A 21982-nucleotide genomic window follows, 5' to 3' on the forward strand; every position below is an offset into this window, starting at 1 on the left:
TCCTCAGGAGACGACAGTTGACATTTTCCACTGAAATTTCCTCCCAGAACAGCAACTCTTTTGTGTGTATGCCAACCAGGGTTACTGTTCTAGCTTTATTGACACAGTGTGGATCTCACACACGCACACACACAGCCGACCAAGCTGCACAAAGGAGTAGTTCACAGAAAAACTACATTCTAGGTGTGGTTATATGGAAGGAAAATAATCTACCTACAGCAGATTTACTGTTAACTCTAGACTGAGCAAACATGGCTGGTCTCAGAATATAAAACTTGTAGAAATTCCAATTTACAAAGCAAAATACAATTTCTTCAAACACAAATAGAGTTATTTGTGTTTTTATTTTCATGGTAATCAATCATCTCTGACCTTCTTGAGCACTTAAATGTGAGTAACTTTTTGCCACCATGAGGTAAAACTATGATAAATGTTTTTAACAGATGAATTATAGAAAACACTAAAATGAACACAAATATCTCCCTTTAATCATCTCTGACCCTTCAGGTTTATCACATGAACCAAAAAAAAACTTCACTGTTAATAATTTCAGTGACCTTAATACTTGTTCCAACTCAATGAGCAGACAGATGACCAAACAGCTGAAAAATGACTAAGTGTTTTATTCAGCAGAATGAACATGTTCAATACAGTAGATGAGATGCAAACCCTGTCACGGTGCAGCACGCCAGACAGAGCTCACTGTGATCCTCTGTGCATCTGATGTATTTAAGGAAAATAAAAAAACTGAAAGCAACAAAGAAATCAAAGCCCAAGCGATGTGGTCGTGATCCGATTCCTCACCTCATTAAATTATCGCAGCATCATCAACGCAAACTGGCTTTCTTACATGAATAAACGGTGAGCTGCTGTTATGAGGACAGTTCACAGACTGTCGAAAAAAGTGGACTTAGGGTCCGAAAAAAGAAGTCAAAGCAGTTGTATTGACGTCCAAGGGAAAATGTCCCTCCTTCACCCTGATTTATCAGCTCAGTAAATGTTTTATGGTCTCAGTCTCTAGTTTCAAGTCTTCAATACAACATGATGCTCATTTCTTAAACGATGCTCCATTTAGAGGGAAATAGACCAGAAAGCAGGCAGCATGACTCCGCCTTAGGGTATGAATTGACGGATTTTAAATGAAAAGGTAAACAGAAAGCAGATTGTCTACTCTGCATTTGATCAGTCGCACAAAATACTGTAATGGAAGAGCAGCTGCAATTGCAATTCATTATCCTCCATGTTGCTTTTACCACCAGGCTGATAAGACCCAATCAGAGAGCGACCATGGGGGTCTACGTCAACAGCAACAGCTACGTCAAGGTCTCAGTTTCTGTCTGTCCAGACAAGAATACAACCCTGGAGTCTTCAAAATAAATGTAGCTCAAAAAACTGGTGCATGTGGACAGAAGGTGTAAATGTAGAAAAAGAGAAATGGGACAGATGCTAATGGGGATGCAACTTACAAAAAAATGTACTTGATTTCCACTGGCTTCGAATTTCACAGTAACTTTAAAATGACACAGTCATCATTCCATGAAAAAGCTCTCATAGATAAAACCTAATGGAAGCAGTTCAAGGAGTTCTTTGGAGTTTAGGAACAACAGGTACATACTACATATTTAAACAAGTGCAGTACCTGGTTTTAATGATCGATAGATTCTCATCTAATATCCAAAAGGCAAAACGCCTGGAGAAGTGTGCTCTGTTTTGGTTGCGTTGAGCTACCATTGTTTTCTGGAGGATCAAATTAAATACGGTTAAGAAAAACACTGTAATTATTATTTTACTAATACTGTTGCTACTATTACATTCTAATCCTCCACCAGCAGATGAAGGTTTTTCTATTTTGTTCGCAGACCTATTAGTTAATTCTAGGAAGGACTTCAAGATCAACATTAACTCCTGCAACCTTCATGTGTATGTTATTTTATCCTCTTGGCGGTGTTGTCAGATAAAAAAAACAAAAAACAAAAAAACTAATAATTAAATTAACACAGCTTTTTTTTTAAGCTGAGAAAACCTGAAAGTCCAGCTGCCAATGGGCTCCAGTTTCCCTTGAAAGTATAAACATTGGTGTTGTTAAGCAAATGTTGTACACTTTTAACCCCATCTAGAACCCAGCAAACCCCCCCACTCCCCCCCCCCAAAAAAAAAAAAATACCCATAAGAAGATAAAACAAATGTAACGAGGTCGCTGCCTCCAGTCAGACTGTGGGCAGCCAATGGCAGGAGTCCATGCAGATGATTGACAGGTAAGTCATGCTACGGTCTTTGAGCTAGCCGGCTTTTTCCCTCTTCCTGTTCCACCAACTTGAAGTGAGTGTATGACAGGATGCCTGCCAGAGTACAGAGGATCCCAAAAGCCTGAGTGAGACAAGAAGACAGCAGGCCGATAAGACAGTGTGGAGTTGGAGTTTCTGGTTTGAACCATGAGAGACGCATAGTAAGACGCACCTGGTTGAGTGACAGCGGGTCATGGAAGAGCAAGTATCCGCCAATCAGAGTGATGCAGAATTTAAAATGTCCAAACATGTTGTAGCTACGAATTATAGTCAAGAGAACAACTGCAGGACACATGAAACCAATTTGAAATATTAAAAATAAACTAAAAGCATGTCCTGAAATTGCTTATAAGAAGCGAGAACACAACAGACATGTAAAACCTCTAGACCACTCCAAAAACCTTTCAAACCCCAAATGGCCATTTTGGAGTCCAGTGTATTTAAGGATACGTGACAGCTGAGGTGTTTCCAATGATCCAATAGATCGAGAGATTTACCAAGAACGCCACCACACCTGAGAACAGCACTGTTACCTGAGCAATAAGGAAACTCGTTAATCCAGAAACAATAATTATTATTATTAACAAGATCAGACTTATCCTGATATGGTTAAAGTGTACTCATTACTTGATAATTGATACACAAAATAGTTTTAAAAAGGACAGAATTTGGGCTGGCATGTATGTGTCAAAATGATTCTGACCAGAGCAGGCAGAGACCAGGGTCCAAATATTCCTCCGTCTCCAGTCAGTGGCTCAAAGAAAGGGACAACACAGAGCAGGAAACCTGAAGACAAAGGAGCCTGACAGGACAGTCAGTATGTTAACATCTCAGAACAACATGAGACGTTACATTCATATCACCTTCAGCTGATGTGGATCTGACCCCTCACCCACAAGTGAAAGGGAACAGAATCTAAGACTCAAAAAGAACTAAGTTATGTCTCAAATCCTGTGTCTCAATCAACAACCCGTATTACAGTTATAGTATGAATATTCTAGTCCTGCTTCAGTGGTATCTGGTAGCTGATAAAGTGGTACCACCCCTGTTACAGTTCATTTTATCAGTGTTGGGTGTTGAGTCATACCTGATAGTAGAGAAGCTGCATGGAGTTCACTTGGAGCTCATGTTGTTTAGCCCCCACCCACTGCGGAAAAGAGCAAGAGACAAACAGGAAGAGAATATTTGTTTTTATGACTGTTGATTTCACAGAAGAGCTCTCATGTCAGGTTGTGTATGTACTCACCACTTGGTAAAGTGACGTCACCAGAACACCCAGTGATGCAAACACTGTCCCCAGTAGATTGAACCGCACATCGTAGTAAGAGTTCAATATCACTCCTAATGTTATGGGCACCTGGAGAGACAGACATGAACGTAATCAAACCACCTTTTTCAATGTATTAGACTAAGCTAAATTGTAAAATAATAAAGCATATTTGGCTCCAAAAACAAGGTCACAGCACTTCCTTCAGGAGAGGAGTTCATCTTTTCCTTACCAGTGTCAGCTTAATCTTGGTGGAGAAGGTCTTCTTGTAGTAAGTGCTCTGGATGAGGATGATGACGGGTGTAGTCATGGCTTTAGCCAGCTGGTATGTCCCTATTGAATTGTTCTGCAGGGAAAGGTTGGTGAAGGCCACAAACCCGCAGAAGCTCAGAGCCAACCATACGATCCTGCGAACTGGGAGGCTTTTTGGAGAGAAAATGTCCATTTTTTGGCAGACGTAGAGTCCCAACCACGTCACCACAAAGTGAATGAGGGTCAAGGTCATGTTGGGAAAGCCATAGTGTACATAGATCCACTTGTTGATAAAAACAATGCAGATGGAGGATAGGAGGTTGACCAGCAGCCCGGCGACAAGGCGCCTGTTGGCTGAAAAACTAAAAAGCCTGTCAGCCATAGTTATGGCAGCTCAGCTTACTGCAGCAAAGCTTTGTCCAACTTCTGAGCTCACACTGCAAACAGAGAAAATCAATTTTAGATCAATCTTAGTAACAGGAGATATAACTTGACCAATCCTGCTATTAAAAGCATATACATCGTTTTCATGGTAATACTTTTTATCAACAGTTACAAGAATTATTCAATGCACCGTTTGCTTGAGTAAAAGAATTGAAACCACAGAGCAATAATACTTTTTCGAAACAAAAGCCCTGCACACAATGTTAATTTAGGCAAAAGCACATAACGGATTGTCAGTAAAATTAAAAATACTACAACCACACCTAGCTATTTTAGCATTATGTTAATATAACCATAATTTAAAACTTTAAAACTAAGTTAGTCAACTGACATTTAATTGGTTTGTAGCCTTGTATTAAAATATAACATAAATCTTTACTTAAGAACCACAATTGAGTAAGTGTATTCATTATTACAATAATTATTATATTTTTTAGCAGCACAGGTAAAACATAATGCAGATTCAAACTGTGAAATCAGCAGTTTTTTAAACAGAGTTTGGCCTGAGGCTGTAAACATTGTAATGTGGATTGGACAATATGAATCCAGTTTGATTTAAACAGTAAATCTTAAGTCTCAGTTCTTTCCACCCAGTCAGTCAGTCAGTCAGTGTGTGTCTGTGAGTCAGTCATTCTGCCACGCATTAAGAAAAGTTTACCTGATGTCTCCATCTTTTCCATCTGTTCCTTTTTTTAGTTTATTTGCTCCTCCGGCCGGACAGCCACCGGCCTCTGTCTGCGCCTCTACCGGGCACTCGAAGCTCCAAACCCGGCCTTCACCGGCGACGGATCCCCGCTGCCGTGCCGGGAGAATTTTTTTCTACCTCCCTGCTCTCCTGCAGCACACAGCCCGAGTTTTCTGGCTCAAAGCCGCCCAGTGTTCCTGTTTCCTTCCCGGCTGTCACCGTTAAACGGTCCGGGACCGAACCACAGCGGCGGCTAACGGGCTGGAGGCTCCGGGGGAGAGCCTCCATGAACGGATAACTCCCTCCGCACAGAAAAGCCTGGGAGCTGAAATACAAACAAAGGACAACAAAAACTGACTGTATAAATTTTCCTAAAACATTTAACACCAGTTAAAAAAAACAAAACAGGAATATATCTTTTAATTTCTCTGTGGTGCTGCATCCGGAATTTAACAGAAGAAGAAGAAGGAGAATTAAGGAGAAGAAGAAGAAGGAATAGGACGCAGAATTAAGACCCACGAAGAAGAAGCGTAAACCTCGTGAAGCGGGAACTGACAGCTTACTTCCATGGACTGGTAAATAAATAAAATGTCACTATTCTCAGACTTTGATGGCATTTTAAAAGTATTTATTGTTGTTATCTGTGTGTGACCGTTGCGTCTTGCCGTGAGCGTGTTGTTTAGCTGGCCAGTCTGCGCCCGTTTAGCTCACTGTGCTAGCCGTAGGCTAACGCCGCTAACGCTGCCGTTCAAAATAGCTGCAGATGCTAGCAGGCTAAATACCTCCTGGTTTGTGTTGGCATAAACACAAGACTGCAAGAAGTTAAACTACCAATACTACATTAGAATTACTTTAATAAAAGTACAACAGAACTATTAGGCGATTACGTGATCGTTGTAAAATTGTAGTAAAGTACCCTGTAAATGCTATAACCATACAAACAATTAGTAATTTATTAGGTACACTTACATAAGACAGCAGTCACAAGTTGAAATCAACTTCTCAGAAATATAATTCATAACCTTCACAAAAGTAGAATTTACCACAGCGTTGTTGGGTTAGTTCCATAGTTTTAGGTCTACTGCCCAGTGAGAGTATATGAATATTATTATTACCACTAACCTAAGTTCTAAAAAGCAAAAATATTGGGGGAAACGGTATTCATGTGAGTAATAACATGGTTGTACTTGTTTTGTCATCTAGGGGTCAGAGTGAGCTGCCATCTCCCGTGGTTCGGGACGATGAGGTGACTATCGCTGCCCGCAGGAGGAGGAAGAAGGTGGCTTGTATCCTTCATCTGGAAGGTCGACTGACATTCCTTCACATCCAGTCTCTCTCGCACACATGCACACACACACGCACAGTAAGACAGAGTCTTGATTTGTCATCAAATTTCTGATGAGTGATGGTGGTGAGCATTATTTTGTTTCCTGTGACTGCTTCACAAGGGCCACAAAGGCCACAATTCTCAGCAGCAGTAGCAGGAACAAATATTGGGTTGGTATTAATAGTGTTTAGTGGGGATGCTTTGAGACGTGTGCCTAGGATTATTCTTTTGCTGTTGTTTTCCTGATTGCTAGTTTCAGTCCCGTCACCTAGCAATGGCAGCCCCGTTGTTTCCACAGTAACACCAGCCCGCTCCCTGCTGAGGACCACCCCTGCTTCACTCTTCAGACAGGCTGGTAGGACATGATCACACACAGATCCTGGATCTGATGATCATGATGATCATCCATTAGGACTGATTTTAAAGAACCGTGTGTCGGACTAAATCCCCACTCCTGTCTCCCCACTTTCTGTTGTCTTCTCAGTAACTCCCAGGGTTCCAGATGTTTCCTCCATTTTGGGTCCAGGAGGTCGAACACCCCGATATACGCATACACCCAGAAATGCACTCAGCAGTTTGGTGAGATAGACATGAACAAACATTCAGAGACCTGTGATATTAGAGGATTTAACGTTTCCATGACGTGTGTGCCTCTTATATATTTGTTTAATTTTTTTCATTTAAGAATTTACAATACCTTACACAAAAAACAAGAGTCTTCCAGTTGATTCAACAACTGCACCATTACAAAATAGCTTCCTGTTTTACTGACGTCCAAATACTACTGCACCCATGAGCCTTGTCTACGAGTCAGTCAAACCTGATCCTGACCCAACTGAATTGTCAACACCAAAATCTTCCCCAGCTCTAGTGACAAAATCTGTTAGACATGGCATGAAAAGTGAAATGCTAGATGATAAGTCCCTAATTCATGATGGTACATGTAGAATTTGGACGACAGTGACTGGACCAACAGCGTGTACACGTCCCCTGTTTCGGGACTGGAGAACACCAGCTTCTTCACTGAGGACATCACCAACCTCAGCTCAGCCCTTCTAAAGGAGGATGACCCCGGAGAGGCTGGTGAGTGAAACAAACACATCAGTATTACTCGGCAGTGTTGCTTTATGATACTGGTGTCTGTTAACGCTGCTGGTTTTTTATGTTTTCAGCGGCTGCCAGTCTTTTCCCAGAGTTCCTGGCATCTTTTCTGAAACACTCATCGTCTGCAGTGTTTGAGCTGCTGGAAGATTATCAGGCTGTCTGCCAAGACAAGGTAGGTTTATATGTGAGTTTGGAATTTTCATAACCTCCAGCCTGCTGCAGGTTTATTTGGGCTTCAGGGTGGCAGTTGCCAAACAGCTTGTTTGCGGTGTGAAATTGAAGCAGATCAACAGCAGGTTTTTATGATGGTGGATGTTTGATTTCAGCTGAACGAATACATGATTAATTGACCCCTATATATTTGTTTATAACAATTACAACAGTGCAGCCGTTTCCCCTGCCAGTTCCTGTAACACTCACCAAGATACTTGCTTCCTCAGTTTAATGACACACACTCCCCCCTTGCCTTATTTCAGGTGGACGTACTGCAGTCTGTAGTCCTCAGAGCGGGTCAGAACAGTAAAACAGCAGGAGTCCGCTGGCTGCTGCAGCAGGAGAGCAACACCTGGAGACTCATTACTTCACTCTACAGGTACCTGTCGTCCTGAGGGACTGTCCGACTTCCTGTCTGTCCAGCTCTGACTAATAACTGGTCTGTTTCTGCAGAGATCGAGTCCAGTTGGCTCTGGAGGATGACATCATGACAGACATGATTGTGAGTGAACATTTAAGATGCTGAACAATGTTTTCAGACAAATATTAAACTTTTGTATTCCATATTTGTAAATAGACATACATTTTGTTTGTAGGTCCCCAGTGAGAGTGAGAAGGTTGTGGTGGAGCAGCTTTTTCAGCGAGATGCTGTCATACGACAGAGTCAGGTAAGACACACACACACCTAACCTTAACCCACCTCAGTTTAAAAACTTAATCGAAACAAAATAGAAACAGGGAAAGCAGGTGTTCAGTGTGGTCACTGTGCTGTGTTGCAGCTGGTGGTTGATTGGCTGGAATGCATCGCCAAGGATCAGATCGGAGATTTTTCTGATAATATAGAATACTACGCCAAAAACGTCTGCTGGTGAGTTTAAACATCAAGTTTCTGTTGTCGTCATCAGTGAGTTCCTGCTACAGTTAAGTGTGTGTGTATGTGTGTTACAGGGAGAACACTCTTCATGCATTGAAGATGAGGAGGAAGAGTGGCGCTGCTTTCACTGTTCCTCTGGTCACTGAACTGGTGAGGCCTGTTACCATGACAACACAGAGTTCCTCATTCATGGTGTTTCTGAAATACATAGCTAACACACATCTGTGCTTGTGTGTTCAGGACCCGGACGCTCCTCTTCGGCAGCAGCGTCCCCTGGCTGACCTGGACAGAGAAGATGATGCTCGACTGCTGAAGAACTTGTTCACGCTGATCAGGGCTGGGATGACCGAGGAGGTAGAGAGGGAGATTTTGATTGGCACACATCCAAATTTATGATATCCATGAGGACAGATTAGAGAGATGCCCTGTCTTCAAACTCCCTTCTGTTTGTGTGTGTTTAGGCTCAGAGGCTGTGTAAACGCTGTGGTCAGGCCTGGAGAGCAGCGACTCTGGAAGGCTGGAAACTGTACCATGATTCCAACATGACCTCAGGTAACACCTGAATCTTCTTGTCTGTTGGGTGTTTAGAAAGAATCCATTAAGATTTTTGTATTTTACCTTATAAAGACTCTTAATCTCTCTCTTCTCTCTGCAGGAAGTCTGGAGCTGCAGCCTGTTGAAGGAAACCCTCAAAGAGGAGTCTGGAAAGCCTGCTGCTGGAGAATGGCTGAGGAGGTACAACACAAAGACAATTAACTATAAAAGGCCGAGTCAAACGTGGTCTGGTGTTAACCTGCTGTTTGGTTATTTTAGGAGCAGTTGAACAGATACGAGAGAGCAATCTACGCCAGTCTGAGTGGAAACCTCAAACCGGTAATACTGTCAGTGTGTCATGACTAGTTTTAGGACCAGAGGTCAGGCCAGGGTCCTGGTGACAGTAGGTAATACACTAACTGTGTGTGTGTCAGGTCCTTGCAGTGTGTGAGTCCTGGGAGGACTGTGTCTGGGCACACTTCAGAGTGATGGTGGACTCGCTGGTCGAAAAGGATCTGATGTCATCGGGTATGGCCCACCAGGAAGTGGAGACACTCCCGCGAGAATACCTGGAGGCCAAGTACGACACACACACACACAGGAATTCATTGTGGGCTCAGATTATTTGTATATTCACTGATGCTCTCCCACTGAGGGACTTCAGCACATTCATAATTAATTTTTCTGCCCTATTATGTTTCATTAGCCTATTTTAACCTACACATATTCTTTACTACTACAGGGAAATACATTTCTAATAACTTAGAACAGAAATGTCTGAATCTGGACTGCAGGTCAAAACTTTGTCTGATTATTTCACCATCTATCTCCACAGCTGGACCATGGAGAAGGTGTTCGAGGAGCTTCAAGCATCAGATTCAAAGGTGAAACTCACATACTGACCAACTATTAACTGAACTTTTGGGTCACCTGACTCAACCCAACTTCTTTCTGTTTGTGTGTGCAGAGGGTGTTGGAAGAGACAAAGGAGCATTACCACATCATCCAGAAATTTGTCATCCTGGGCGACCTGGATGGTAACAACCTCCCTCTTTGTAACATAAAATATCCAAAACAGCACTTATAATCCTGACCATCAACCGCTCTCCATCTCTCTCAGGTCTGTTGGAGGAGTTTTCTGATTGGCTAACAAGCTCCAAACCCCTCCCCTCCCACCTGCTACGTTTCATGAGTCACCTTTTGTTGTTTTTCCGCTCTCTTGGTTTGGCACTGAAGGTAAAATAGACAGAATTTGCAGCCTGTAAGTGCAGCAAAATGTATTTGGACAATCTTGTGTTGACGCCTGATGACCTCACTGTCTGTCTTTCCGTCCCCGTCTCTCTCTCTGAAAGGAGGAGGTGTGTGTGGACGTGCTGAAGGCGTACGTGTCCTTCCTGATTCGGGATGAACAGACTGACCTGGTGGCGAGCTACGTTGGTCAGCTACCAGCCGAACTCGCCACAGCTCAGTACGCTGCTTTCTTGGAGACAGTTACCCAGGCAGAGCTCCGCCCCCGCTGCCTGCAGCTTGCCACTGAAGCTGGTGAGGTTTAAAAACAATCAGAAACACACACGCTGAAGCTGGGAAGATAACAACTATTTTAACAATGCATTTTTCAGGTCTGGACATCGCTACGATTACTAAACTGGTGGTGGAGACAGTGAGGGAGAGAGATGACGCGGAGTTTACACACCACAATCAGACGCTGGAGACAGGAACTACTAAGGTACAGAGTAAACTGAACACAGGCATCAGGATACTTCCACTTCTTCAGCTTGGACAATCAAACAACAGCAACAACAACCATTCAAGCTCTTTTCTACTCCACACTCTACACTTATTTTTCCACTGTTGGTGAAATAGGATGGAGTCACTGTCACACTTTGCTTTGATAGGAGGACCAAAGAAAGATTGATGTAATCGACTGGCTGCTGTTTGACCCCGCCCACCGAGCCGAGGCCCTGAAACAGTCAAACGCCATCATGAGGAAGTTTTTGGGTATCATTTTCTTCCTGTGTTTTCTAGCTTCTTGAAATTTAGGATTTGTTTTCTTTCTCCAGGCAAAATGATAAGTGAATAAAATTACTGACCGTCTGCCTTTGTTTCTCAGCTTTGCAGAAACACAACGCAGCAAAGGCGGTTTTTTCTAAAGTTCCCGAAGATTCAATGAAGGAGATTTGCTGCCAGTGGGCGGGGATCGGTCAGACAACCTTACCCGCTGAGGATGAGAACGCCATCAGAGAGCACCTGTGTATCAGAGCGTACCTGGTCTGTCACTGCTCTCTGTTCTAATGTTAGGAACAATATTTCAAATTGCCCAATAGCATTATTGTGTGTCTTCTCATGGTCTCCCAGGAAGCCCATGAGGCCTTCACTGACTGGTTCAGCCACAGTAGCTCCGCCCCACAGAAGCCAACACCTGCCCCTGAGGCCAAATTCACAGAGAGAGTAGCCAATGAGATGAGAGAAAAGGAGTACCAGGTAAACAAACACTCTCTTTGACGTAATGTATCCCGAAGCCAGACCATAACCAAAAATGTTCTCGTTTCCCCAAATGTTGTCACTCTGTCAGAGAATTACTGTATACACTAATTGAGAAGTACTAATAACAGTTTCAATGAGTTGTGTGTCTTTGTGTGTCAGACCTCCTTGTCTGCCTGGTCGTGTCGTCTGGACGCTCTGACTGAAGATGTTAAAGAGAGAATCTACAACGTGCTGCTGTTCGTCGATGGAGGCTGGATGGTCGATAACAGACAGGTGATTGTCTATTTAGGAGAAGAACTTCCCATCAACATATTTCCAGAATATAGAAACTATAAATGAAGTGAAATAAATTAAACAAACCTTAAAATGTGTCATCATGAATGGTACAATGTGAAAGTTAATGCTAACAGAGGTGATTTAATGTAATTGAATTTTTTGTTACCTCCTTGCTGGAGGATTTGTCTGGTTGTTTGCAGGACTCAGAGCAGGACTCGGAGCGGAGCCACCAGATGGGAGCGTTGCGATCTCTGTGTCTGCCTCGCCTCAGCTTCCTGCTTCTCAGCGTGCTGCAGAACTCATCCAGGCATCAGGAGGCGCTGCGACTCGCTGACATCATCTCGTCCGACCAGCACCGTCTCTACCAGGTAACCGCAGATTGTTGAAGCTGCGCTTAAACCTGGAGCTCAAACATATTTAAGAAATTGGATAAATAGTGTTTACTCCGCAGTTGTCTTTGTTATCTGAGGCACTTCTTTCATTTTTAAATTTTACATTGATGTTCGTCTTTCTTCATGTGGTGGATTTCACGTTTCTCTCATGCCTCTCTCCACCAATGCAGGTTTTCTCGAAAGAGGAATTAAGGAGGTTTTTGCAGAAGTTGAGGGAATCGTCACTCGCTCTGTTGGACCGAGGGCTCGACCCACTAGGCTACGAACTGCAGCCATGAATCAGCACACACACACACAGTTTGAAGTATAAATCACTAGTTGTTTTTTTTATGTTTACCTTTTTTTTTCTGCAAAATAAAAGTGTTTCCTGTACTTGTTGAGTGTCAACTTTATTTAAAGATTATTCTAATAATGCTGTTACTGCACATCTGTCAGTATTGCTGCAACCATTAATTTTTAAAATATACATTAAGCATAGATGCAGCAGTTTCACCATCTCATTGTTCTGTATTGAATGAACATGTTACAGCTGCTCTGATCAAGCAGATGTAGGACAGGATGAATGGAATAAATTTAAAGTCAGGATTTGATTGTATTTTATAGCTTTCACCATAGTTCAGTGAGTTAAGTCATTTTATTTAAATAATCATCAGAACTAATTAATTCTGATTAAAGTGTTAAAACCTTGATAAAGTAGACTCATTAGCGATGAGAAAGACTTTCACTAAAGACCTGTGAGCACATTCATTATCTCTTCATGACGCTTTACTGCATTTTGCAGAGAAATATGGTTCTTTATCAACAAATTAATCTGGCAGGTTCATTTGCAAATATACCGTAATTTTTATTTATACAAAACTTGTTCACAGCCTATAAAATGTGACGCTTGTATTAAAAAAAAAAAAAATAGTTGACTGTCAATAAATCATTTTAAGGGACATACAAAATTTAAATAAATGCATGACTGCAGTCTCAAATGTGAAGAGATTTGTGATTCTTATTTCTGACTTCTATTTCTTCAAATAATATTATTAACAACATTATTGTTAAACAGCTACATTGAGACATTCTGTGAGAAGCTGAAAAAATATAATAACATATAATTTATGAAATATTTTGAAGGTAAACATTCAAAAGATGATTTAAAGTTATTTTTAAGTGGACCGTTTCGGAGCAGTTCCGGTTTCAACCGCCGGGTTAGCCGTATTAACGAGCTAACCAACCGAGCCGTGAACAGACTGCTAAAAGGAGCAGAATTATCACCTCAGCGCCCCGAAAAACTGGATTTTAAAACTATATCTGGGAAATAATTTCATCGAGGGTATCCGAACAGGTGCGTGAATTTCGGTTTCCATCGAGATACAGCCGGATTTGGCGCTTTAACCAAAAGTTAGCCGCTAAGGTTAGCAAGCGTGCTAGCAGGCCGCGAAGCCTCGGGGTTTCTCAGTTGGGAAGGCCCTCCTGAGAGCAAGCGAGGCGGGCGGCCGTCTGCCTAGTTAGCCCCGGCTCAGAAAACGACTCCAGACTTAAAATCTTTACAAAACTCGACTCTAAAACTGTCATATGTTTTAACCCACGGTGCCATTCTTTACCCTGGTGTAGAATTCATTTCACTTTTACACGTAACTGCATTGTGTTTTGTTAAGTTTTGTTAGTAAACAAACGGCTGCTCTTCATTTTAATTTAAACGAAATAATGTGACGATCTAAAGATAAATGTGAGATATTGTGTCTTTGTCAGTATATATATACTGCAGGGATATAAATCCGTCATATGTAAACGATAAATCATGTTAAAAAAAAAGTTTTACCCATAAAAGTGGGTTTTGTTTTTTTTTTTTACATTTACTGATTTAATTCTTTAATTTTCGTGGATTCTGGGTCCAGATCCGATGTGTCCCACTCAACACGTGGGTGAAAAATCATTTGTGAAAGTGCAACCAGAGTGGGTTTCTGTCAGCTGTTCTGCAGAGCCGGACAAGTCCGGGCATATTTTCACTGCTGGAGTGGAGTAATGTTTACGTCCAACAGCTGACTCATTCTGCAAGTCAGCTGATGGCAGCTTCACTCATTTCTGTCCATACAGCCTCTGATCTCTGACCTCTGTCCGCCCTGCACAGCAGACAGAAATGTTTTCATGGCATCTGACACGATAAACCTCAACAGCTGCAGATAACTAGATTATGCTGCTTGTTATTTTCTTGGTAAAGAAATCTCATTTGGCAGCTTGAAAATCTGGATTTCTTTTAATTCTAAACAAATTGTAAATTGTTGGCAATTTCTGTCAGCATATGAATCGCCCCTTCCCATCTGTGTTAATATTTATTTTAGTTTCTTTATACTAAACGTTACCTCAGTAAGACGATTCACAAAACTCACACAGCCTTGTTTTATTCCAATTTATTTGGAAATTCAAAACAAGATGTAATCAAACATTAATTTCCCAAAGCCTGACATAATGTATCCACGGTGCATTTCTTAACCCTGAAAAGCAGCTGATCGTCACATTGATGAGCTTTAGATGAGCTCAATTAAATGCTTTAGTCTATTTCTCCTTTTCCACATATATTAACATTTTCCTACAGACTTCTCTTCCACTTGGATAAACTTGCTGCCAAATTTTTAAGAGCTAACGAATAAATTATGCACACGTGCTCCCGCCACACCCCGCACCCCTTAAAGCCTGAAGGCCGGCCCGCTGTACCCTTGGGTCAGACCGGTATCATGTTAGCTCTGGTTACCACTGGTTACCACTGGTTAGCTTGGTTACTGTGGTTATCTAAGGGATGAGTCATCCTGGACTAGTCTCGGCATGTCTACACTGGGCTGTGTGATTAAATCAGCTGGTACAGTCAGTTTAGGGCTGCTGCTGACTCAACCCTGACTGGACCTGTTGGGCCCTGATAGGCTCCAGTTAGGAAAGGCCAGAGTGCCGGGCTGGTCTAGTCCTGACATGTCTGTGCTGCCGTATAAGAGGCTGCTGCTCTGATGTGCTCTGCTCTGACTGCACTTTATCTGCTTTAACTTGCACAGGATGGACTGCTGCTGATACTTCTCACGCCGTATATACTGGTAAGGCTTTGACTTGTCTAATTAACACTTGAATACACTGTCTTCATGATGAATAACCTTTAGAAATAATGATGCTTGTTAGATGAGTTACATTCCTTACTGATAGTAGTTGTACAGTACAGCCTGTCTGTTGGAGTTGTACCCTGGTTTTCCTCTTTTACAATAAATTACAATATGAAAATGTTGTCATTACACTTTCAGTCATGATGTTCATTAATAAGTTCTTATACAGCTGATCCATTTAAAGTAATATTAAAGCACTGATTAAATAACTCTTAATCTATGAACCCATCTCCACCGTTCTGTATAGATACTTTACTCTGACATATGATCTTTAATGACGTGCAGGGACAATCAGCTTCACTATGTCAGCTGATGCAGATCTAAACACCGACACCAGCGATGACAACAAACTGGTGAGAATCACTCAATTCTTCATTGGCTTTTCACGGTTCACTGACCATTGACTGTGTGATCTGACATTTGCCTGTCTGCGTTTGTGTGTTTGTGTGTGTTCAGGTTAGACCAAAGGTAGAGTTCCACTCTTTACTGCAACACGCTGGAGCCACTAAAGATGTTTTCACCATGAAGGAGGTAGAGTTTCTCTGTCAAACTGGAGATTACAGTCTGAGTTGCTGTCTTTCAAACTGTTTGCTCTTAAAAATACAAAAATATACTAAATTTTCACAAATCCTATTTATTATGTTAACAGTTTTCCCATTGCAGTAAACAGCTCTTTATACAATGCTGCCTTTGATTATTGTTGCTTGTTCGTTTGTATTTTGAGATTGTGCCAGTTTCTTTCAAGTGCTGAACAACATGAGGACTGTTAGAGGAGCAGCTTATCTTTTTTTTCATCTCAGTTTGTTCTAAATGTAATAATTTTAAAGGAAATGTTTCAGTGAAATGAGACTCTTGATCAAAGGAGTCATTGTGTTTTTCTGGAACTGCCTCTAAGGGCCTCCACTTTTTTTTTTTTTTTGCACTAATAAAAATGTTTAATTTTTGTGATCTTTTATTGAACATGGAACTTTTCCACTAACTAAAGTAAAACATATTAATTCAGTCTGTGATGTGTTCCTGCAGGTGATGTTCTACCTCGGCCAGTACATCATCCAGAAGCAGCTATACGACCAAAAGCAGCAGCACATCGTTCACTGCTCCCAGGATGCACTGGGGCGGGTGCTGGGAGTCGACAGCTTCTCTGTTAAAGAGCCACGGTGAGAGAAAACTCCCACAGAGGAGAACAAGTGTTTGTTAACCCCAAAATAAGGAGCAGTGAATGTGAACAACGGAGCTCCATCTCTTCAGAATCTGATTTCTTAGTTAAATAGCTGAGCTCTTGATGTTGCCGTCTTAAACTAAATGTTGTTTATGTTTCAGAGTTCTGTTTGCAATGATCACCAAGAATCTGGTAGCTGTGACGGCTCCAGGTAGGATGACTCCGTTCATCCTTTGTTTCTCCTTCTCTCTCTGTTCCCACTTCATTAGGACTTCAATCAAAAACAGATGAATGTTAATAACTTTTTCTTATATCTAATTTCATCATGTTTTAGATCATGGGAGTGTCATTACTATTGTTGCATTTGTGTCTGCTTCAGTCTCCAGGCTGTGTATTTTTATTGTAGACAGCCATAATGTCAGTGAGCTGTCCAGGCCTGACATCCTCCTGTCTGCTCTCTTTGTTTTTCTTAGAATCGCTGCCCAGCATGAGTGAAGCACACAGTACGAGTCAGGTGGACAGAGGGACAGAGGTAATTATTGTTTAAAAAAAAAAAAAACATGTTGGCAACAAAAAGGAATCCACATAAAATCCAGAAATAAAAAGGAAAATGTGGCCTCATATTATAGTGCAAGCTTATTATTTTGTTTATGTCTGGAGCATGTAACACAAATCATAACGGTGGAGAAAAATAAGGCAACTTAAAATGTGCTAAATTTAGAAAGAACGAAGTGCAACTTTAGCAAGAGTTTAAATGTTTTTGTGTTTTTAGGAGGCAGACTCAGGAAGTCGGTCTTCGTCGCCAGACAGGAGGCGGCGGCGAGGGAGGCGGAGGAGGAGGTGGAGCTGCAGGAGCAGTGACCCAGGTGAGTGTGTCCCGAGATGCTGCCACCTCATTGGTTCTCATAAACACACTGCGATACTGAGACTTAACCTCTGTCCAACGCTTACCTCAGGCCCCTCACACAGTGTCGAGGACAACGAAGATGGGGATGAGTCAGAGCAGGAAGAGGAAGAAGAAGGAAGGAAGAGGCGGCGGTCCGAGAGCTACTCGCTGACCTTTGACGACAGCCTGTCCTGGTGTGTGATTGGTGGAAGTGGGTGTGACAGACGCAGCAGCCAGTCATCGGACTCACACAGCACAGTGAGTTTTAACACGCATGCTTTTTCTGTGACGGAGAGTTGTGTTGGTTTATAACACTTACTCTGTGTGTAGTCTGGGAGGTCAGAGGTCACGATTCCAGCTTCAGACTCAGACAGCGACAACTTCAGCGTAGAATTTGAGGTGGAGTCCGTCGACTCCGACGATTACAACGAAGACGACACCTCTCTGTCAGCTGATGACCAGGTAAACACCTCCATCTTAGGAGGGAACATGTTGACAAAAGTCTCTTCTGCTCTGACAACGAAGCATTCAAATATCAGTTATTTACATCAGAATTATTTATCATCCAAGTCGTGGAATTTATTGGCCAAAAAATATGATCCTTATGTATTTACCCCAAAACGCCGCCCGTCTTATCCCCCTCCCTGTCTGTCCGTCTGCGTCCAGGTGTATGAGGTCACGATCTTCGAGGCTGATGACGACGACTCCTTTGATGAAGACACGGAGATCACAGAAGCTGTGAGTCTTCACACAGACACACACATCAAACACACACACTCTCCTCATTTCCATCTAACTGTGTGTGTTTTCTCCCTCAGGATTACTGGCGCTGTGCGAAGTGTGACGAGCTGAACCCCCCCCTCCCCAGAAACTGTCTCCGCTGCTGGACTCTGCGACACGACTGGCTACCTGAGGAGTCCCTCAATTTAACCACCCCCGCCCTCTCCACTCCCAAGGCCCTGCCCACAAAGCCAAGCAGCCAATCAGCAGCCAAAGAAACTCCAGGTAACTGACGGTTTATTAGTCATGATTAATGCAGCTGGAGAGTTCTGGCAAAAATAAGATAAAATTCATGTTTAAGTAAAACGTGCCACAGGCACAAGAGATTGAAATGGAACCGTCTGACCCTTAAAGTCTTCGACCTGTTGCTAATAACAACCAGCTACTGATTGATCTCCTGAAGGTTCTGATCTGGAGGAGAACGAAGGAATCGATGTTCCAGATGGGAAGAGAGCAAAGACTCCACCTCTGTCTCAATGCCTGACAGACTCCGCCCCCGACTCCGCCCCCAACTCCCAGGACCTCGTCGCCTCGTCCCAGCCCTCCTCCTCCTACTCCTCTGTCGACTCCCAGGAGCTCCTCCCCTGCTCCCCGGCCGCTTCGTCTCCTCGTCCTCCCGCTTCCATTCCTGCGGTCCCCGATTTGGAGCGCAGCACGTCAGCGGAGTGGCGGCTGCCGGACTCTTGCCTGGACCCCTGTCTGATCTGTCAGTCCCGGCCGAAGAACGGCTGCATCGTCCACGGACGAACCGGACACCTGATGTCCTGCTACATCTGTGCCAGGAAGCTGAAGAAGAGGAACAAGCTGTGTCCAGTCTGCAGGCTGCCGATCCAGTCTGTCATCCTCACCTACCTCAGCTGAGACCCCCCCCGCCCGACGTCTGTCCTCACCTACCTCAGCTGAGACCCCCTCCCCCCCCGCCGACGTCTGTCATCCTCACCTACCTCAGCTGAGACCCCCCCCCCCGCCCGACGTCTGTCCTCACCTACCTCAGCTGAGACCCCCCCCCCCGCCCGACGTCTGTCCTCACCTACCTCAGCTGAGACCCCCTCCCCCCCGCCGACGTCTGTCATCCTCACCTACCTCAGCTGAGACCCCCCCCCCCGCCCGACGTCTGTCCTCACCTACCTCAGCTGAGACCACCCCCCCCCCGACGTCTGTCCTCACCTACCTCAGCTGAGACCCCCCGCCGACGTCTGTCCTCACTTACCTCAGCTGAGACCCCCGACGTCTGTCCTCACCTACCTCAGCTGAGACCCCCGACGTCTGTCCTCACCTACTTCAGCTGAGACCCCCCCCCCCCCCCCCGCCGACGTCTGTCATCCTCACCTACCTCAGCTGAGACCCCCCCCCCCCGCCCCCGCCGACGTCTGTCCTCACCTACCTCAGCTGAGACCCCCCCGTCTGTCGCGTTCACGCCTTTTCTGCTACAGGAAGTTCAGCACATGGGAGTCTGCTGATCCACACTCTGCGTGTTCCTGAGTCTGTTCCTGGTCTTGATGTGTTGTGTTTCTGTGATTCGATGTTGAGCTGCAGGGAATCATTTGTCATCATGACCTTTTGGGACGTCAGTAATTTATATCCTGTTGTGGAAAACGGCGTCTTCTGCACGGGAAGGGTTAGCCAAACAAGTTCGCCCCCACCATGACAGTCAGAGATAAAACTCTCAGTAACTTTAGAAACACATGAAATAATTATATAAATCATCAGTTTCACTTTTCTGCTTCGGCACAAATCTGCACTTTTCTACTTCTTCTCATCGGCGTCTTATTTTCTCTTTTGGAAAACGTAAAGCTTCGGTCATCGTGAAAAGACCAAAACCAACAGTTCAGTCACAGAGATGGTTTTGTTTGAGAACAAATTTTTAGAATTTGTAGTATTATAGAATTTGGACAATAATTGGCAGAATAATGAAATGAGTTTGCTGCAGGTTGTTTAAAAGTAGCGAAATAGTAAAGAATGGCTACCAGCAGGACTGAACACTGACATGAAGACAGTCACTGTTGGTTTTGATCTTTTTAATCTTCTTTCGGATTCATTCACACAAAACAGATGAGCTGTTGACCTCCAGCCACGCTGTCTGGTAACACTTTTAGTTTCTCGGGTCCGTAATTTCCTGGAAAGAATCCTGTAATGTTATTGGTTGGTTCGTTCACCTCTAGTTGCTATTGGCTTTTTACTAAAAAGTAAAAAAATAAAAATAAATAAATAATAATATTTAACCAACGTAAAACATTGTCTATTCTCGTCCTGAGTATAATTCTAAATAACCCTCTCTGTTTGCAGCAGCACATTAAAACATTTCTCTCCAGGAGACGTTTTCTCAAGTTAATCACAAATTATTTTAATATTGTGGGCCCAGAAAAAAAAGTAACCATTTATTTTACAGGTCATTTAATTCCACATTTCCTGGAAAGAAATTAGAAATTTGGCTGTAGATATAGTTGCATTTTGGATTTTCTCAGAGTTTTTATGTGATTGAAATAGATTTAATTTAATTTGTATGTTTGCACTGACATTTACTCCAGTTTCTTCTTTCCAGGAAACATCCCATAATGTTATTAGAGAGGTAATGGGAAGTTATGACTGTGAAATAAAGTGTTACACAACATCCTCAATATTTATTTATTTAAGATGCTGATTGGTTTATTTAACTTTTCTATGAGCTTTTTAAACCAGATGAATGTAGCAAAATCTATAACTGGTCGTGCCGTGAACTGAATAAACTTTAACTGGCAAAATCACAAGTCTTTATTTGAGCTGACACACAAAGTGACACAACTGGCCTTTAATGCCGGTCTAATGTATTTATCTTGATTCTAATCCTACTTCGTCAGACATGAAGTGCATGTTTAATTTGATCTAATAATAATATAATTAAGTATAATTAGTTGATATGATGGAATGACATTAAGTTCTCATTAAAAATCTTTCATTTGGCTACACTGGTCACAATCCCCCCATTTATCTGGGCTTGGGACCGGCACAAACACTGGATCTGGCTGGGGTTTGAATCTGGAAGCAAGGCGTGAGCTCTTCCATTGAGTTACTGAAGAGAACTTTTCTCTGCTTGGAGGATGTTTCACACGATGGACACCAACAATTACATCATTAAAGCATCAACTGTTATTTTATCTGAGCGGCTGAAGTGTCAAAGTGCAGTTCAGCATGACGACACAGCGTGGCAGTGTTGTCACATTTATTCATTTCACAAACCTGCTGATAGTCAGCCAAATGCTGAAACATCAGTGAAAAACAGATTTTCTGCAGAAAAACTATCATCAGAGTCTAAAAACCTGAAACAAACTTGTTTCTCCACAGCGAATCTAAGTGAATACTAACTCAGACTAAACAAATATTCACTGGTGTGTTTTCCTGGAATAAGCAGCTGCTGCCGGCAAATCTGAATGTCTGAATGGGAGCTGAGAAGCCCGACAGCCTTGAATGATCCGTTTGTGAATCCTAAACAGGAGGATCCTCAGCAGTGCCGGCTCTGAGGATCCGGACTGTCCTTGCCTCGGGCTGACTGAGCTGCATCACTGCGCTCTTTATTAGTTAAACATGGTTTTCTGCTGTGAAACATCCACTCAGGATTTCCACTAACACCTGAATACGTGAGGTGGAAATCTGATAAGTCCTTTTTTTTGTTTTGTTTTGTTTTAATGTCACTGACAGCTGCCAGGAAAAATCACACATTCCTCCTCTGGGGTCTGAAAAAAGAAGATAAGTCTGCTTTTGCTGGATCAGGAAGCTGCTGAGCCACAAACTTAAACTCATTTTATCATTTTATTATTTCATCAGTAAATAACATCTATTAATTCAGGAGGACGTCACACAAAGGACAGTGTGTGACGTCAGGGAGGCTACGTTTTTATTCATTTAGCCC

The 21982-nt window shown here is 42.9% G+C and overlaps 3 protein-coding genes across 4 annotated transcripts; 2 read left to right on the forward strand and 1 right to left on the reverse strand.

Annotated features, from left to right (window-relative positions):
• Nucleotides 1-2169: 2169 nt before the first annotated feature.
• On the reverse strand, nt 2170-5111 carry slc35e3 (solute carrier family 35 member E3). Its single transcript, XM_029494726.1, has 8 exons — nt 4907-5111; nt 3785-4241; nt 3532-3642; nt 3373-3432; nt 2989-3087; nt 2736-2818; nt 2458-2542; nt 2170-2367 (listed from the first exon to the last, which is right to left on the reverse strand). Exons 2-8 carry the CDS (start codon nt 4184-4186, stop codon nt 2266-2268), a joined length of 942 nt encoding a protein of 313 aa, XP_029350586.1. The 5' UTR covers nt 4187-4241; nt 4907-5111; the 3' UTR covers nt 2170-2265.
• A 286-nt stretch (nt 5112-5397) lies between these two features.
• nup107 (nucleoporin 107) lies at nt 5398-12509 on the forward strand. Of its 2 annotated transcripts, none has more exons than XM_029495063.1 (27): nt 5398-5508; nt 6137-6219; nt 6520-6615; nt 6745-6839; nt 7208-7343; nt 7433-7536; nt 7841-7956; nt 8031-8079; nt 8174-8245; nt 8357-8445; nt 8526-8601; nt 8692-8805; nt 8913-9003; nt 9107-9186; nt 9265-9324; nt 9420-9565; nt 9821-9869; nt 9953-10022; nt 10106-10221; nt 10338-10527; nt 10605-10711; nt 10881-10983; nt 11096-11253; nt 11341-11466; nt 11629-11742; nt 11925-12113; nt 12308-12509. In XM_029495063.1, the coding sequence occupies exons 1-27, from the start codon at nt 5501-5503 to the stop codon at nt 12413-12415; spliced, it is 2745 nt and encodes a 914-aa protein (XP_029350923.1). In that variant the 5' UTR covers nt 5398-5500; the 3' UTR covers nt 12416-12509. The 2 variants fall into 2 exon arrangements, with proteins under 2 accessions (XP_029350923.1, XP_029350924.1); XM_029495064.1 differs by having other exon boundaries at nt 11946-12113.
• Nucleotides 12510-13332: 823 nt separating this feature from the next.
• Nucleotides 13333-20878, forward strand: mdm2 (MDM2 proto-oncogene). The gene is made up of 13 exons (XM_029495099.1): nt 13333-13470; nt 15170-15208; nt 15557-15624; nt 15728-15802; nt 16295-16428; nt 16592-16641; nt 16904-16962; nt 17203-17296; nt 17387-17574; nt 17647-17778; nt 17983-18054; nt 18135-18321; nt 18500-20878. Exons 3-13 carry the CDS (start codon nt 15574-15576, stop codon nt 18955-18957), a joined length of 1500 nt encoding a protein of 499 aa, XP_029350959.1. The 5' UTR covers nt 13333-13470; nt 15170-15208; nt 15557-15573; the 3' UTR covers nt 18958-20878.
• The last annotated feature ends 1104 nt before the right edge of the window (nt 20879-21982 follow it).

The sequence above is a fragment of the Echeneis naucrates genome, chromosome 23 (genome assembly GCF_900963305.1).
Source record: "Echeneis naucrates chromosome 23, fEcheNa1.1, whole genome shotgun sequence".
Lineage (NCBI taxonomy): Eukaryota > Metazoa > Chordata > Actinopteri > Carangiformes > Echeneidae > Echeneis > Echeneis naucrates.